The 18,593-nt window shown below is 34.3% G+C and overlaps 1 protein-coding gene across 2 annotated transcripts; it reads left to right on the top strand.

Moving 5' to 3' along the window:
* The first annotated feature begins 6,533 nt into the window (after positions 1-6,533).
* LOC110022999 lies at positions 6,534-13,998 on the top strand. 2 transcript variants are annotated; one of them, XR_002293834.1, is made up of 6 exons: positions 6,534-6,809; positions 8,189-8,324; positions 8,426-8,643; positions 8,727-8,903; positions 13,524-13,678; positions 13,765-13,998. XR_002293834.1 is itself a non-coding variant. In XM_020722188.1 (5 exons), exons 1-5 carry the CDS (start codon positions 6,621-6,623, stop codon positions 13,608-13,610), a joined length of 807 nt encoding a protein of 268 aa, XP_020577847.1. In that variant the 5' UTR covers positions 6,534-6,620; the 3' UTR covers positions 13,611-13,998. The 2 variants fall into 2 exon arrangements, 1 of the variants encoding a protein (XP_020577847.1); XM_020722188.1 differs by having other exon boundaries at positions 13,524-13,998.
* The last annotated feature ends 4,595 nt before the right edge of the window (positions 13,999-18,593 follow it).

The raw sequence follows: 18,593 nt of genomic DNA, 5'->3' as shown, positions 1-18,593 counted from the left end.
TATATATAAGATTATTTAAATTATAATATATTCATGAACTACATCGAATATTTACAATAAAATAATTAGTTGGGATTAATATTTAAAACAAGTATTTGAATATATATATCCCAATCTAATTTTGGTATGAATATCTTGACCTAATTTTGTTTAGTCCTTGTACCTAGGGCATGATCTTCTTTAATGATCATGTGGTCATTGGCTTCATGTTGGACCCTCATGTTGATGATATTATCTCATCCATTTTAGTACGATATTGGAGGTTCGTAAAATGCAGGTTATGAACTATTTTTCCTAAAGGCACTACAACAGACATTTATAAGATGCATCTGGATGTGTTTTAGAAAATTCATGATTGTAGAGTAATAGATTGCCGTCTTAATATTATATGAGGATTTAGTATACACTCAAATAAAAGAAAATAACTAGTAGAGATATCGAAAGTTTTAATCTTGAAAATCAAGAAAGGAAAAAAAAAATCACAGGGTCTAGCTCTGTTGAAGAGATTTACTAAAAATTGGTGATTATAGTTACAAGTCTTTAACCCACATATGAGAAAAGGTTACACAGTCTATTGAGTTACAACATCGGTGTGGTGATGAACTTGCCATAAGAAGTATGAGGTGACTAATACTAATTGGCAGCGGTCGACAGCTAGCGATCATCAGTGCAGAAATGATGATGGATTTAGCTCATTCTCCAAGCTTCAGTCTTCAATTAATAAAGAAATATGAAATACTCTTATTGGACGATCAGAAAAGATTTTCTCAATAAAATGATGTTTGATAGACATTTGAATATCTTAATTATGTCGGAATTATGAGTCTCCCATGATTATTTATTCTGATAATATGGAGTTTGATTCCTATCATTTTATTTCTCCCACGATTTTTTAGTGCAACAAGGACCAATTGAAAACCCTACCCCTTAAGTGAAATATCATTTGATGCTCCAACATCATACCAATCAATTTTTTATTATTATTGGGACTTTCACATACAAATCATACATTTCTTATAAATCTATAGATTAAACACCTAATTATTTATATTGACAAACAAATTACTCAAATGTTTAGCTTTACATTGAAAATATCATTGTTACTAACTCTTTAAAAGTTGAAATATACATTTCATGTATAGCTTTTAATACCAAAATATTATAAATGTATTTTCTTTTATTTAATCATTATCAATTTGGTTTTTCCACTATACATATAAATCAAATTCAAACAAGATAATATGCAAATATGTGAATTTTTATGGGATTCTTCTTGAAACATTTATGTTCAAATCCTAAACCGCTATTTTTTCTGTATTACAAATTAATTCAAATTAGATGATTTCAAAAAGCATGGTTTTGGATGATTTTTAAAAAGCATTTTATTTTGCTAGCAACCCTAACCAACATCATCTTATTTTTGTTCGCATTTGTAACCCCTCATTCACTATCTATATTCCTAGCTGCATCATCAACCCATTCCCAACCCCGATCATGCTTGTTCTTCACATATGGTAAATATCTTTACCTTTAATTATTGCATCATCTTCATTGATCATGTTTGCACCCCATTTCAACATTGATCCTCCAATAGAAATTATAGATATTGGATCCTAGTTTGTCCTTTGTGGAACACGCTACGAGAGTTTGACTCGAGTGAAGGAGAAAAGAAAGAAAAGCGGAATAGGTATGAGATCTTTATAGGAAGAACCGAGGGAAAGGTAACTTTATTGGTATTTTTGCCCCGTACATATAGATGTGTGTTTTATATAATTACAGAAAAGATGAAAAGGTTATAGAAGTCATTTTTAATGTCATTAAGATTCTAATTGATTGTGTAGATTTTATGTCATATTTGTATTGCAATTTGAATTTCAACGTTAACGGTAATTGACTGGTTGGTTGACTTGAAGACAACTGACTAAGGTGATCGACTGAGTGACATCTGTGCCCCATGGAGTAAGCATTGGTCGGTCGAGGTGTTCAACCGTATGGCGATCTTGCTCATTGTCTTTTGACGCAATCGACCAGAGCAATTGGTTGTAAGGTGGTTGTTTGGTCCGGACACAGAATTGGTTGGTAGAATGTTATTAGCCGACTTTTTTTGCAGTGAGTCATGGCTCATTTGAGAGGTTCATCTACGGATCCTATGCAGAAGTTATCTGCTCACCTGGATGTTGAAGCAGTGTTTCTGCGAGACAGAGCTCGAGGTGTTCGCGAGCTGGAGGCACTCTGTAAGATGTTTGATCTGGCGAAGTTGAACCAGGAAGCTGATTAAGTGGATCATATTTGGTTAGGTGGAAAGTTTTTTCTCTGGAAGTTGAGTGGGCATGTTTTATCTTAGGTCTTGAAGAACACTTTTATAAAACACTTCATTTGAGGCATGTAATAATGTTATTCACAATAAAATGATATTTAATGAATTTTTGAAAAGATGTTTGGTGTGATACTTATGATTATATGATGCTTCGTCTGACAAACTTGCCTTACAAACAAGGAAAAGGTCCGCTTCTTTTCATCTTATGCAGTATTAGTCTCTTTTTATTTTTTTCTTCGGCTTTCTCTTCTCTTCTCTTCTCGTCCTTCAACTGGGTTTGCACTTGTCTCCCGAGATGGCCCCCAAACATTCACCTATTTTTTTCGGCTTTGAGAAGGGCACTAACTCCTCATTTGAGCAGAGAACGAAGCGAGGGAGTTGCAGAGATGGTATGTTCTTGACGAGAACATAGGATTTCAGAGGTTGCCCGGATCGACGCAAGCGACAAACCATTTAGGAAAAGACTCAGTCTTCTACCGAGATAAGTTTAAGTATGGCCTCTGGTTGCCCTTGTGTCATAAGCTCTGAAGCATCTTCAATACTTATGGTGTTATTCAGGCGCAAGTGATGCCGAACTCCATAGTCGCAGTCACGACTTTCGTTATTTCAGTCAGCGGAAGAATTTTGTGTGGTCGATCAAACTCTTTAGATACTTCTTCTTATTTAAGTTTGACAGGAGGGCTATGCTATATTCTCAGTGGGTAAAGAATTCCTCTTACTATGAGTGAAGAATAACATAAATGATTGGAAGAAGTAGTTTATGTTTGGTTCTTATTCTGGAGCTCGGGGAGTTCGAATCAAGCCATCAGGGTGTAAGGTGCCCAAACCGATGTCTCTTCCAGAGAGCATGATCGTTGCCCTGGAGATTTTATCTGGTCACTATCTCTTGGTTCCTCAATATACTACCAAGGCGATAATTACTGGTGTGTTGGCGGATAAAATAATGGAGGGGGCGAAGCCACAACTCGGACATTATAAAATTAACATTTGTAGAATCTTTGATGTAATGTTAAAAAATTATGTGTTTTGCACATAAATATAAAACTTGATAATGTAAATACATACTTAGTTGTGTGATATGATGTAAGTACCCGTTGAAAAAAACCAATTTTTACGTTTTATCATGCATAAAATTATAGGTTTGAGCTGATAGGCCACGTGTAACAGCTGCCCTTTCGTCATTTTTTTTTCTTAGAAAAATCACGGAAATATGACAAAATATAAATTTCAAATTATTAATCTAGCAAAAAAAAAAAAAACTCATCTAATTCACTGGCTCTATGCTTCGAAACAAAAACAATTTTGACCGTAGATCACCGTGATACACAATCACAATCAGACACCACATGCACACACAATAATTCCTCCTATGCTTCGGTCTGCAAAGCGTGTTTTTAATGATTTTGTAAATTACATTGGTGGTCCCAACATTCGAGGAATTAATGAGGCAGTACTCAGTTATCCAAAAATATAATTTATTTATTTATTTTTTTGGCTAAATTATTAACTCTCCGTACGTGGATCTGAAAAAGAAAAAGAAGACTTGAAGTCATGGGGTAGGGCCCATTCATCCAATACATAATTGCCACCACTGTATGATTGTACTACAGCATTCAATGCTATATTATTCTCCGCCAACTCAGCAGCGTTGTTGTCACGTTAATATGTCATTATCTTAATTAATCACACTTTGGCCAACTTAAACCATAGTTTTGCTCTAGTATTAGCATCTTTTATCATATATTTAAATCACAGATGCTTTCCGTGCGGAAAAAGTTATGCGCTAGAAAAGTATAATATAAGTTTAATTAATTAAGCATGCATTATTTAATTTTTTTTAATAAAAAAATGTATTAAACGGATATTAAATATATTTTAATTTATAGGACAAGTTATTTCAATTTGTATAAGGAAAAGAGATTAAGAAAGAGAAAAGAAGATTTGAGTACTTTATATTTTTAACTAGAATTCTATCCTCCCGTCTATTTATAGTTTAATGTAACACATTTATAGTTGAATGACATTTGTCTCCTGTAATTGCCTTGAACACTGCTTCACATTGTAATTTTTCAATTTGGTTGCTCGGAGTTCATTCAATTGGCCATAATTCGTTCACCCTACATCATTGCATCGTCTTCAATGATCTTCGGTTGCCCCTTTTGTGGAGATTGAATGTGATGACACATCGTTCTAGGGTAGGATTATCTCATCAGACAAAGGATAAATTATCGTAATCCGACAAATAATCTACTTTTACCCTATGTTTCTATATTAAAGTTTCTCATCTTAGGCGGTTGTTAATTCCTAAGATGGTATTTACTAGGTTGTTGATGTTGATACGGCCGTGTAGTATTTTTTGGGTCATTTATTTTCTTCATTTGGTCGCCAAATCTATATTATTTATGTCTTCAATCATTTCTGCTTGAGATTCACGTAGGCATATTTCTGATGCAGAATTATTCACTAGTTATATAATCAATATACAGTCATTGTTGTGGAAGATATAATTGTAATACTAAGTTACTTTTATTTTAGACAAGCAAATGAAGTTGGAAAATTGACTTAGCTAGGAATGCCTTATTCAGCTCATACTATACGGTTATCATCATTATCAAAAAACGATGCAGAAGAGTCGGGCACTCAACAACCCCTTATGTGTTAATATAAGTCTAATTTCAGCCTGCAAATATATCTGTGGTTTGGTGGTGAAACCTCACAAAAGAAATTTATAGGATCAAACACGAATCTAGATTCATTTTAGGTAACAATCTTCTTATATTCAAATTCAAGATCATCTAAGCTTAACATACAACTATGTTACAGTTAAATTGAGTATCCCGACGATACGAGCCTAATCAGATTGAAAGTGATTCAACCAAGTTCAAATCAAACATTTCAATAAAACATTAACTGAAGTACTAAATAAACTCAAAATTTGACATATTTACAGTCAAATTGAGCGTTTTAATGATAGAAATTCATTGAGTCTAAGATCATTTGATTTTGAACTTATTAAAACAATTAACTATTAAAAAAATATTTATGATCAAGGGAATCAATGTGGACCATCTGATGAAGTTATTTGAGATTTTCGATAGATTTAATAAAATTCATATATCAAAAACTATAAATATGCTTTTATTCTTTACTTGAAAGAGAAAAATATAAGAGAATACAACTAAAACAAAACTCTTGAATATAACAATCACTTGTCAATATCGGTGGTTGTTGTGGCCAACTAGGGTTGTGGTACCAACAAATATTATTGTAGCAACCAACTACAATTACTGTAGTCTTCACAATCCCTATAAAAGATTGACGAGTTATTTCAAGATATTGTTGATTTAATATAATATTATAATCTCGTTTCTCTAATTTAGGAGAAACTAAACCTCTATGCATTTAATTTTCCTAGTGAATTACTTTGACTGAATTATGGCTAATTGTTTTTTTTTCTCTTTATTGAGTTTTGACACCTAAAAATGATTATTTTCTCCTATACTTTTATCAATGTGTGTTGAGAAATTATATGAACTAAAACTTCAAAAACACTGCATGTGAATTATAAATATAGAACTTGTAATTAAAATAAAGAATATTTTCTTCCGAACAATTATTATAAATGTTTATTCAATGAAAGTGATCAACATATTTTTTCAATGATGTTATAAAATTTGTTCGAATGCATAAGTTAGTTGAAAATAAAATTAAAAATATCAAAATGTTAGATTTAAATGCACTGGTTTAAATTTTTTTTAATCCAAATTTAAAAATGTAAAAATAATTAGAAATAGTATAATTAAATTAATTTTTATTCCTAGAACACTTACTTTCATATTACTAAATTCATATAAATTTACATATCTAATATATAAATTTTACCTTTTATAATTTTATCATCAAAGTCTTCCATTCATATCACTTCACAGCTCAAAGACATCATATTTTAAATTTTTAAAAACAATTCATACATAAATAAGATTGATATGTATGTAAAAAATTGAATTTTATTAGGTTGATATGTAAATACATAGAAATTGAGTGATATCTATGCAAATCTCCGTTTTTCTCCGATCTTCAGTCTGGTTGTTTCGCCGGTGCCTTCCTTGTCCGGCGGGGAAGACGGAAATACGGCATTCTTAGTCGTGGTTGCCTAAAGTTATCTGTTCTCTTTGGATGGAACTGAGAGATTTGTGAAAGAAAATAAAAAAAAAAAAGGGTTTTTTTTTTTTTTTTTAAGAGGGAGTGGGTGCTTGGCATCGCCTTCTCGATCAGAACCCTAGGGTTTTGTGAAGCGCCTGCCATGACTGAAGGCCTCTGCGGGAAACGTCTAGAGTTCGAGGAAACCATTGGATCTCCGCCTTCGGCTCCGTCCGCTAAAAGATCACGTTTCTCGAACTACGGTTCTCCCATTCGTATCGCCGAAGCTGGCGTCGCGGCCGAGGATAAGGTCTCGGTTCTTCTGCGCATGTTCCCGTCTATGGATCGGAAGGTGATTCTCTTTTTCGGAAATCGATTTTTTGATGTCCACTTCAAATTGCATCTTTAGCCTCTCTGAAGATTATTGGTAAAGAAATAGATTGGCAAACTCCGATGTGTCTCCTTATTGTTTGCAACATTGTAGAAATTATAAGTTCTTATATGATGGTACATGTCAGGAAGTACAGGGGCATCATTTTTAGGTCATACATTGTTAGTATCAGGATCGTGAGGGAGTACATTTTATGTGAAGAAAAAATTGTCCGGATTTTTACATAAAGATTTACAATTTGTTTCATATCATTTCGTGCGAATTTAGTTCTCTTGCTCATGTTTTGAAAGAGTGGGCTAAATCTCAAAACCTATTGGTGGATTATAAAACAAACTTACTGCTGAGGTTTTTTTTTTTTTTACCTTTGTAGCAGAAATTTTGAAGTTAATTATAGACATGATGAAAGTGTTACAGAGATCTTCCACCCCCAGGCTTTAGTTATTAGATAAGAATTCTATTATTAGCTTCTCTGAAAAAGTGATTCACAGTCATCTATTCAGGCCAATTTTTTGTACTTTTAGTATCAAGTTTATATTTTTGATTGAAGTGTTTTTGAATACAAGAAAATAATTTGATCTTCATAAATTTGATCATGAAAAGATTCCACGCGTTATTTTGAGTTTTTGTCAGAGAAGAAGTCACAATCTTTGATTCTTCACATACAAAGAAATGGACTTAAGAATATTCCCTTAAAATGATTTTTGACGTTCTCCTCATAGAAATTCTGCAATGGATTCCTAATATGAAATTTGATACTGATGATATCTTAACTTTATTGTTTACAACAGTTGGAAATGACCTAGACATCCTTTTGTGGTTCATTTCTCTTTAGAACAGGACAAGATACCTTTATTTTCTTGTTTTTCAACAAACTCATGACAATCTTTTCCATGGGTGTACTTGGCAGCTTGACTATTTATTAAGTTTAGGGGATATGCTAAGTTTCGATCAATTTGTGGCCTTTATTTCTATTCCTCGGCAGTCATTATGCTGAGGATGTTGATTACTTTTAATAAATTTAAATTAAGAGTTGCATATGCACCAAATTGTGTTTTTGAACCAACTTATTATATCCTCTAGGTTCTTACGTTGAAACAGTAATTTCATCAACAATGCATGTCAATTATCCAATGGGAAGATGATTTTGAGTTATCCAAGACCATATGTCATTTTAATTCTTCAGCAGCAGCTGCACATAAACCAAAATAATCCTAGTCCTACTTCTTTGTGTAGAATATTCTTTCCTTGAAAGTTGTACAAAGGTGGCTTCATTGTGTTAGGATGCAATTCCTTTTTATATCAAGAACTTTCAAATTGGCTTTCTAACCATCTCTGAGCAGGTCGTGGAAAATGTTCTAAACTCGCATGATAGCAATATTGATGATGCGATCAAGAATCTTCATGCTCTTTGCCTTGGTGAAACTTCAGTGAGGAATGAACCTGTTTTTGTCCAATCAAAAGAAGATGGAGAAGAAGGTAGGAAAGCAACTATCATATTTCATTATAAGGTTTTGGTTTCTAATTTATTGCTTCTTTTCCATGCCTCGCCTAGACATTTAACTGCTTTTTTGAGGTAGGTGTTATAAATGCACAGAGTCCTGTAGTGAATGCTGCAGTCTTATATAATGCTGAGTCTGGTCTTGAGCTAAAAGAAACTCATGGATCCTCATGGGTGGATATATTTGTCCAAGAAATGATGAAAGCAGCAGATTGGCACGATGTGAGGAGCCAAGCCATGAAGATTTTGGAATCTTTTAAACAAATGATTGTTGTCCATTCTACTTCATCCAAGGAGGTAACTGATAAATTAGCTGTAGCTTTTGGGATTTTAGTTACAGAGCAAGTACTGGCTTAATTTTTTTGTTATACTTCGGGCAGCAAGAGATTGCTTCTCTGAAGGAGCAGTTGCAGTTCTTGCTGAGAGATAATCAAATTTTGAAGAGGGCTGTTGCAATTCAACATGCACACAATTTAGAATCTGAGGAGAAGCTTAAGGAAGTGCAACAGCTGAGGAATATAATTAGTCAGTACCAAGAGCAAGTCCGCACACTGGAGGTGACTCGCATAACCTTTCAGCTCAATTTTTCTTCATGTACATTTTGTCGTTGCACCAATAAGTATTTGTGAATATAAGTTCATGATACTGAAGTATAGCTTCTCTTCCACTTGATCTAAATTGAAGTTTCTGTTCAACTGCTTGCTGACTTTTAATATTTAATGCCGAGTTCATTGACACTCATCTTCTTCTTTTCGTAAGAAAATTTTGATTAAGAGAAAACTCTTGGAAGTATTTGTGGATCGTGTTTTTAAAATGAACTTCATTAAAAGGAATAAACACATTCTAAAGATCATTTCACACAGCAGCATGAAGAACTCGGTGAAGCTTTATTTATGGAAAAGAATTAAAATCTTCTTCTAAGATTGATTTATGCTAAGGGAGTGTGTAACCAGGCGAAGCTTTGGATCACAAGAGTTGTGAGTAGTGAAAACAAAAACCCACCACTAAGATTTGTAGTTGGCCATCTTCTGAAGCAATCATATATCTATTCTCTAAGTATGCATCCTTTCCCTCCCCTTCCTCCACGTCACCACCCACTCATCTCAATCCTTTGGCTTCCAGAATGGCAACACAATCCACATGTTCATTGCATTTTCCTTCTTTGGATGCTATCAACTTTGCCTACTAAGCCACCGAGATCTTCACAGTTGATTCTTAATCCTTATAACATCTTGGCATACATGTTTTGCAATTTCCTCTTTCTGCTGTGAGAAATTTGATGCGATCAATGAAATTACTTTATAAACAGCCAATAGTTTTATATGTTTTATTTTTTTATTATACTTATTTACTATCCTTTTTACATTTTAAAGTTGTTTTTATGATATTTATTTACAATCATTCAAATGACTTTGAGTAAAAAAATTATTTATTTCATGGTGCACTCTCAAAATACATGAAATTAAATGGCCCCAAAGCCATGATCTATTTTGGGGGTTAATTATTTTCTTTTACAAAAAGGAAGAAAGATAAACAAATGCTAGATATATTAACACGGACACAATGAAAAGAAAGAATGTTACAATAGGGGCATTGTGCTAAAAGACTTAACAAGGCAAAATAAAACTACTTAAGCTTGACCATTAAGAAAGTTATGTTGGGTAGAAGACATTAAAAAAACAATTGATGTTGCAAAAATTTGGTTTGAAAATGGTAACTAAGGAGAGCATATTCTCTTTTAATGGAAGCATACATGGGGTAGTCCATTGAGATTTCATGTAGAACATGTTTGATAAGCACTTGTTGTGGCAAAATATAAGACACCAGGCTATCAAGGGGCAGAGATTATGTGAACACCTGTTATTAAATGTGACAAATTATCTCTACTGTCCAGGTTAACATAAGAGGTTTATTGACCAGCCATTAGTAAATGAGATAGATTACTTCCAATCTGGCAATATCTATCCAGTTCAAGCCAATTGGTCATGTTGGTCAAGCTTGGCTAGATCCTAAACTTGGCCTAATCTTGATTCTCAAGCCACTTAGCCAGGTTGACTCAACTTGGCTGGATCATAATTTCTGATATTTTAATGAAATATGGCTGTAACTACAATGAGTCTAGGGATTGCTGAAATGTCGATGAAGAAATGGGAGAGCTTGGCAGATAGGGCTTGAATAGGAAAGAGAGCTAGTAGCCTAGCTGGTTGGACAACCAAGAGGGGGGCTAGCGGACGGACAACCAAGAAGCATTTCCATTGGTGTGAGTTGGGGAAGCTAAAGTGATGTTTGTGGCTGGAAAAAGTATCCACCCTTCCCTTTAAATGAATGAATGGAGGCCATTTATTTCAAGTTTGTCTGAAATTTGCTCTGTTGATCCTTTGGTGAGAATGTGCTTCACCCTTAATAATGAATGGAATCCAAATTTGATCATTGTCCAGCTTCTTTTTTATAAAATGTCACTTTAATATGTTAGTATGGTCGTGTTGTATGAGGTTATTGACAATATTAATAGCTAAATTGTTATCACAATAGAGTCTCATATGACTTTTTCATTCAACTTTTAAATATTTTAATTTTTAGCCTTAACAATTCACATATTCTTTGTGCCATAAATCTAAATTATTGTTCGGCAATGTACCTTACTATTAAATTTTATTTTTTATATTTCTGTAAGTTACAAGATTCCCGCCTAAAAGGTGTGATATTTTGAAGTTAACCTCTTGTCAATCATGGCATAATTTGCACAAGTTAGTTTTAAGGATTAATTTTCCCTCTTTTTTGAATAAAGTTTTTTATGGGTTTTTTTTTTTAGATACTATAAGATTCCATGCAATGCTTAAAAATGTTATTCTTGAAGATTATATAGGAATCAACTTAGCACACCAACAAAATAGGTAATATTAGCTTTGATATGTAATAAGTAAACAAGTACTCCTACAAATAGTTGATAGTAGAATTGTTTTAGTGCCTAGCCTTGTGAAGTATCTTTAAATTTATGATTAAATTATATGAGGCTTTTGATAGGTTTGCAACAGGCTTTTTATGTTTCTTTTTTTTTTTGTTGTGATATAAAACTTTTATTTTGAAAGTGCTACTTTAATGCCAAGAAAGTACTTCGTTTTGTCAATTTTTTTCTTCAAATACTTGGAGTAGTGTTTTAGTTTTTTCTTTAAGATTTTTACTCCTTCCAAGTTACTGCTTATCACAATAATCTCCTTAACTTAAATTAGTAGTGCGGGACTACCTCTAAAGTAACTAGGAATGTAGATAAGTGGAGCCAAGCATGAGCCACTTTTGGCTTGAGCTTGTTCTTGATTAACTATTTAAGTTTGAGTTTGAACTCAAGCATAATTCTATGAGTGAAGTCGCCTCATAATCTGGCTCATTTATTGTGAAGCATAAAAAATCTTTTTTATGCAATCAAATATTATAATGAAATAATAAAAAGAAAGAGAAATTTGTGTAGAAATAATAAGAATTTATTTTATAGAAGTAATTAAAATATAAATTTTTAAACACTTTTGTACTTCAACAATTGAAAATTTACATTTCTAAGCTTCTCATATAGTAATATTTTCAGAAAAATTTACATACATGCCTCAGTTGTATATATTTGCATGTCTAATACTTAAATTTTCATATTTATATTTATATCACTTTGATGTAATAATTCTATGCATAAGAATATGTATTTTACTTTAAAAAAGTTATTAATAGTGATATTTTTTATGTGATATTAAATATTTGAGTAATGCGTTATAAATGCAAAAGTTTTGGTGGTAGATATGTAAATACAAAGCTATGTGTGGTATGAATGTATATTTCCCTTTTTTTTAAAAAGGTCTGACTCATGAGCTAACAAATTTAGTTGGGGTGGCCCAAATTTGACTTATTAGCTCATCAAGCTCTATTCATAAGCCATTTTTCGAGCCGAGCCTGAGCTGGCCTACAAATTAGCTTAACTCAATTACGCCCTACAAGAAGCATATTTCACTCATAGTAGGACCATAGTAGTGCCATATCTGCACCCTTACATTATGTTATTTTACTCGTAATAAAAATGGAAACATGCCTAACCGCTTGCATTTGGTGTGCATTTTACCTTATCATAAAAAAGGCCAACAATTTCAACAATCAAGATCATTGTCAGCCATCCACCGCCTTTAATAGAAACTCTTGGTAGATCCAATTGTGTTGTTTAATTTATTGCTATTTGGAATTGTTTTATCAATCCATCGTTTGGTCATTGTAGAGCTTTGGGTGGCTACAGAATGGGACGATTTAGTAGTCTTTGAATGATATGCTCCATTGCTTATTAAAATTTTATTTCGCGTAGGTGGAAATGGAGAGAAGGCGAGAATTAAGGTAAAAGAGAGGGGTATAATATTCCTATTTCTTCATGTCATTTCATAATAATTCCAATTACAAACCACAAGCCTCAATTCATAGAAATTTGCTTGCAAATATTGAGCTAAGTAACTTGAAATTAAATCTTGCACCAATCTAAATATTTTACAGTAATCTTATCACCTAATTTGAAATAAACATACTTTTAGTAAATAATATATATATATATATATATATATATATATATATATATCAAATAAATCTAGAATCTATATATATATATCAAAGAATTCTAGCATCAATTTTTTTATGATGCATCAATTCCCTTGAGACAATAAACCTCTTCTCGAAGTACTTTGTAGAAGCCCTTTCCTAAAATCTGATTTCCATACTGGATGAGGAGGGGGAATTGTGTTATGAATATCTCTAGCATCATCATGTGTGAACTGACTGTATTTGATGCTAGAGATATACTTAGCCTTGAGAATTATATTTGATGCATGTAAACTTGCTTCTCCACCTTTATAGGTTTGGTAGCAAAATCATTTACTACTATAGACCCCCTAAAATCTAGTCTAATAATGTGAATTTTGCTTGATATAAATCATTGCAAGAGAACTTATAGATAAAACTTCCATGCTATAAATAATTACAACATATTTGTCTCAAATTTATGATATAGTGACTTTTGCAACCGGAGAGAGGGCTTTTTTAAGATCTTTTCAACTAAAAATTACTATAATTTCATCAATTGGAAAACAATAAAAAGGCTATAATGTCTGCTTTTGATTAAGCTTATCATTCCATATGCCTATATACTCATGTTGCAGTTGAACAACTACACGTTGAAGATTCATCTCCAGAGGGCTCAGGAGGCTACCTCTATTCCAGGTCGATTTCATCCAGACATATTCTGATGGTTAAGCAACTCTGAATCCATCTTTCGCTCACTCAATCTTTTGACAAATCATCACATTTTCATAAGGTGAGTTCATGGCTAAGCTGTCATGGACCTCTTCTTCAACAATTTTCTGTAATAAATGGGTCTAAATAGACCAAATTGGCTCGCAGCTGATGAGAAGGCATCATTTGGGTTGATGGCTTAAGCTGAGACCACATAAATTTGCTGCAACTAGGATCTGATTGACGGCTAATTCAAGATTTAGGATACGGTTCTTATCTCCCATCTTATCGAATATATAGCCACAAATTCTTGATAAGTACTTCTACTTTGTTTTCTTGTTGGCTCTGGATGTGAATGCTTCCTTCTGTTGATTCGTTTTGATGCAAATATAAGATTGTAAATTGAATTGCAAAAAGTAATAATAAAAAAAAGAATTCATTCTAGTTGATTTTAATGCTCTGATTATGTTTTTGGTTATACCATACTTAATATTTTAGCTTTTCTTTTTTTTTTTTGGAGATTCACATACATACATACCAGTATACCTCCCAATTCTTATGTAAATAACTTCATTTTTTACATAAATGCAACTTTACTTGTGCATGAAAAGGTACATTATACTTTTTTAAAAGTTAAAATGATGATATATTTTTTTTCTTATTTGGGGTGAAATTTTGGTGGTATGAATGTAGAAAGTAAGGTTTAGGTTCTAGATATGTAAATATATAGGAATTTGGTGATATGTATGTAAATGCTCCTTTATTGCATTTTCTTTCTGTTCCCGGCAAAGAAGAGAGTGGATCAGGTCCTGGTTGCAAATGAAGTTCAACTCAAGCTAATCCTTACATGAGAATTGAGATTAAGCTTGAATAATTAATCAAGTTTTAATAGTAAGAAATTGTTTGAGATAAAATAGTTAGAAACTCTATGAGATTAAAAAAGAAAGATATAGTTTTTATGTATGCTCAATATACTTCATGCTTAATTATAATGGAATATATTTTAAATGTAATTTATATTAATTTTAAAAGATGAACGGACCAGTCGACACGGAAAATCTCTCGCAAGTTCTTATGATGAATATGAGCTGGTTTATGTGGTGACAGTGGCTGACGTTGCGCCGGCTTTGTAATGATGAGAGTTGCATCCGACAATTGTGGCCCATGAGATCAAATTGTGGGCGATGGTCTCATCTCATTATATAATTTTTGAAATGTATTGAAGCATCATCTTTGGGGTGGCATCTCAATGTTCAGGGATGATGTGTTAATTTACATGGTGCTTTCTAACTCCGCAATCTCAGATGACGCTTCGGACTGTGCTTCGTAGCAAGGAGCAGGTAGTGGCCAATAAGTAGTGATTGGCGATGGGCTGCGACTGGTGGTCTGCAACATGCGGCGACTGGTGGTCGCCGACAAAGTGATGCTGGACTTTAGCTCCTCCCAGCTTCAAACTCTTCCTTAGGCTTTAAGCTCTCCCCCCCCTCCTCATAAGAGCTCTCTCCCCTCCCCATGAGAGGGGTGGGGCTCTATTTATAGAGTTCTGAGTGCAATTAATGCAGTAATATAAACATTTGATTAGACCGCTCAGAGGGCTTCCTTCGATCAGACGGCATTTGATGGATATTTGAGTGCTTTAATGATGTTGGAATTGAGCGAACTATGGCTCGTTGGATTCATCTCGTTGAGATGTTCGATTCGACTATGAAATCGTCGGATTCGACATGCATTCGACCTTCCAAATGTGTCTGAAAAACTTTCAAATATGATTTAATGACTTGATCGGGGTTTGATTTGGTTCAAATTGGATCAATGTTGGAACCACTGAGTCCCTCTCTTCAAGTCGATCAATTTGACTATAAGCTTGCTGAAATCGAAGCCCTCGATTACAAACACACTATTGCAAATGATTTAGTTATTTATTAATGTCATATGGGCTATAAATTTGATTTGTTTGAGTTTTAAATTTTTAATTTTAGTTATTTTAGTTGGGAAAAAAATTTTAATTTCCTCTAAGTCCCTTATAAGTAAAAACAACTTCTTTCAAACACAAATCATAGAAATAAAGCTGTACAAAACTTAAATGCACATTTAAAAGAAATAAAAAAAAAATCAAAATAATATAAAGGACAGGCAAAAATTAAAAACTGGGCAGTCGAGCTTTGCTCTTATACAACCCGGGCTAGAGCTAAGAGGTTGACCAATGGGGTCTTCTCCTTCTTCATCTTTGATTCACTTCATTCTAAGTAGAGATCTTCCGGGAGTCGCAGCTTGTCCTAATTATATATTTAAATTGTAAGAAAAATTTAACTAAGCCTGTAAAATAGACGGCAATGAATAATCATACACACAAATGGATACAGCCATACATATGGACTGAGCATAAGAATTTATGCTATAAACATGATCTCCTAAGATAAATCATTAAGATTAATAAGCAATTTCATTGACATGTAATCATAATAATCATCACATCAAGAAAATCAATGCACAACAATTGAATATGAATGGCCTAACCTAGATCTAGGTTAGCTACATAACAATCATTTTTAGTGTGACGACTCTATGTTAGTCATTAAAGTTTAAGTTTCAGTTCAAATTTGTAATTAATAGTTTATCTTTAGGTGGTTGCAATTTTAGTATTTCATATTTTAAAAGTTTATATTCTAATTTTGGGTTTGATATTCAAGTTTAATTTTCTGTTTTAAAAGAATATTAGGACAAGCATAAACATACCCCGCTTGGTGCAACTCCCACCATTCCTAACATCCCAATCTCAATGAAAAAATATTGCATAAGGAGTTCAGATGCAGGTTTGCATCAATACTCCAATCAGAGTCTATCACGTGTACAGACAAGCCCGCCTCGGAAAAAAAAATAATTTAATATATGATTGGACCTGTTTGTACACACGACATGCACTGATTGAAGTTCTGATGCAAACCTGCATCTTGAACTCCTAATGCAATATTTTTTTCCAATCTCAATAGGCTAAACAACTCACCCAATGAATGGGATGTCGTACTAAAATTAATTAAAGTATTGGTAAACTATTTTTTTTTTAATTTTTATATTTTTAGACATTAGTTTAAGTATAAAAGTCTACATTTTTATTTTCATTTTAGGTTCAAATAACTTTTAAATATCACAATTTATTTTGTAAAGTTAATGGCATCCTCAGGAATGTTTAATAAAGTTTAAGTAATTAATTTAGTTTTATAGAAAGAACTCACTGGGCTGCAGTTAACATACGTGTGAGAAATTTTGCATAATATTTATGGGGTGTCATATCCTGCTGCCGTTGAATTCTAAATTGTCTGAGAGACGCACCCATGGAATAAAACATCGTAGAGAAGGAAGAGAGAGAGAGAGAAAGAGTAATGAATGATAAATTATGTAACATTTGTTCACTAAATGAGCCACCTATTTATAGAAAATAGACCAAAAAATTACATCTTTACCTCTACTTAAATAGGGACAGAATGAGATATTTTAGGTAATGGACACTAATAAGGCCATGAACCTAAAGGCGTCTAGCCGGGTGTACAATGTGGATGTATATTGTTTTTAAGCTGACAGAATAATGAGGACTGTCAATCAGATGTTCGGGGGTTGTTATCTTCCGCTGATCCATGTGATGAATTCTGCTGAATCGGCCATACGAATTTTACTGTTGGGATATACTTTGGATGGGTCTCCGTTTTCTGTCTGGTATGAGTGTTGGCTGTCACCCGATTGAGTCTATCAGGTGATCAAAGGCAGACCCTTGGTTTTCTCTTGGTGGGCCCTTACTTGGACATCCTCTACCTCACGGTCGTTGGATATCTTTGAGATTCTTGTTGTGGTATGACTCATATACCATATAGGGACAGACGCTGGAACGAAGCGGAGCGAAGCGGAGCGAAAGAATCTGTCCAAATTGGGAAGTTACGTTATATGGGTTGGGGCTATACGGTACAGGGGTAATTTGGGAATTACATATTGTACTGCAGGGCTTACTCTAGTCTGTAACCCCAGGAGGTATCCCAAATTATGTAATCTCTTTTTTGAATATTGAAAGGTATTCGCCGCTCTGCTCTCGAGGACGTATGCATCTTTGCCGAACCTCGTTAAATCTCTGTGTTCTTCTGGATTTGTGTCGATTCCTATTTTTCTTCGCCCTAATTTTCTCAACAAGTGGTATCAGAGCGCAGGTTCGAGGGCAGGGAAGAAAACTGTGGCGGCGCAGGAAGTAAGAAGAATGATTTGAGGATTTTGGAAGGAGAAGTTTCGGGACCTGCGTGGCTTCGATTCGGAATCGAGGTAGCAGATTTGAAGGAGGAGTTCCCGCGAAGGAGGAATCGAGGAGATCGAGGCCAGGCGACTTCGGCGAGGGTTCCAAAGTTCGGCGGCGAGGTTTTACAAATCAGAGCGGAGGATCGCGGCGTTCTGCATAAGGAACGAGTTCGCGGCAGCAGAGGCTCTTGATCGCGGCGCGGCTTAGGGAAGCGGATTGCGGGCTCGAAGGCGGAGAAGCTCCGGTGCAGGAGTTCGGCGGTGTAGGAGCTCGGCATCCTTCTCAGGCGGCTGCACAGACGATTCGCGTGAATCGTGACAGAGGCGAAACAGAAACGGGCAGAAAAGGAAAGGAGCGGGGCGACAGGCAGAAGCTTTCGGCGAAGGCTTGCGGGAGGCAGAAGCGAAGCCAAAGGATCGCGGAAATTTCGGCTTGGGCGGCACAGACGATTAGCGTGAATCGTGACAGAGGCGAAACAGAAACGGGCAGAAAAGGAAAGGAGCGGGGCGACAGGCAGAAGCTTTCGGCGAAGGCTTGCGGGAGGCAGAAGCGAAGCCAAAGGATCGCGGAAATTTCGGCTTGGGCGGAGCTTTGCAGCCAACGAAAATTTCGGCGTTCAAGAATCAAGGAATCGGCGGGGAATAAAAAAGGGCCTGCTGCTACTTTGGAAAGGAAAGTTATTACATATATATATATATATATAATATATATACAATGCAAT

Source organism: Phalaenopsis equestris, unplaced genomic scaffold, assembly GCF_001263595.1.
Source record: "Phalaenopsis equestris unplaced genomic scaffold, ASM126359v1 Scaffold000203, whole genome shotgun sequence".
In the NCBI taxonomy this organism is placed as follows: Eukaryota; Viridiplantae; Streptophyta; class Magnoliopsida; order Asparagales; family Orchidaceae; genus Phalaenopsis; species Phalaenopsis equestris.
The sequence above is the reverse complement of the archived record's forward strand: the minus strand, read 5'-3'. Positions and strand labels throughout refer to the sequence as shown.

Coding starts and splice junctions, on each gene's coding strand:
- LOC110022999 (XM_020722188.1), top strand. CDS start 6,621: ATGACTGAAGGCCTCTGCGGGAAACGTCTAGAGTTCGAGGAAACCATT. Junction 8,325..8,425: donor AAAAGAAGATGGAGAAGAAG/GTAGGAAAGCAA, acceptor TTTTTGAGGTAG/GTGTTATAAATGCACAGAGT. Junction 8,644..8,726: donor ATTCTACTTCATCCAAGGAG/GTAACTGATAAA, acceptor TACTTCGGGCAG/CAAGAGATTGCTTCTCTGAA.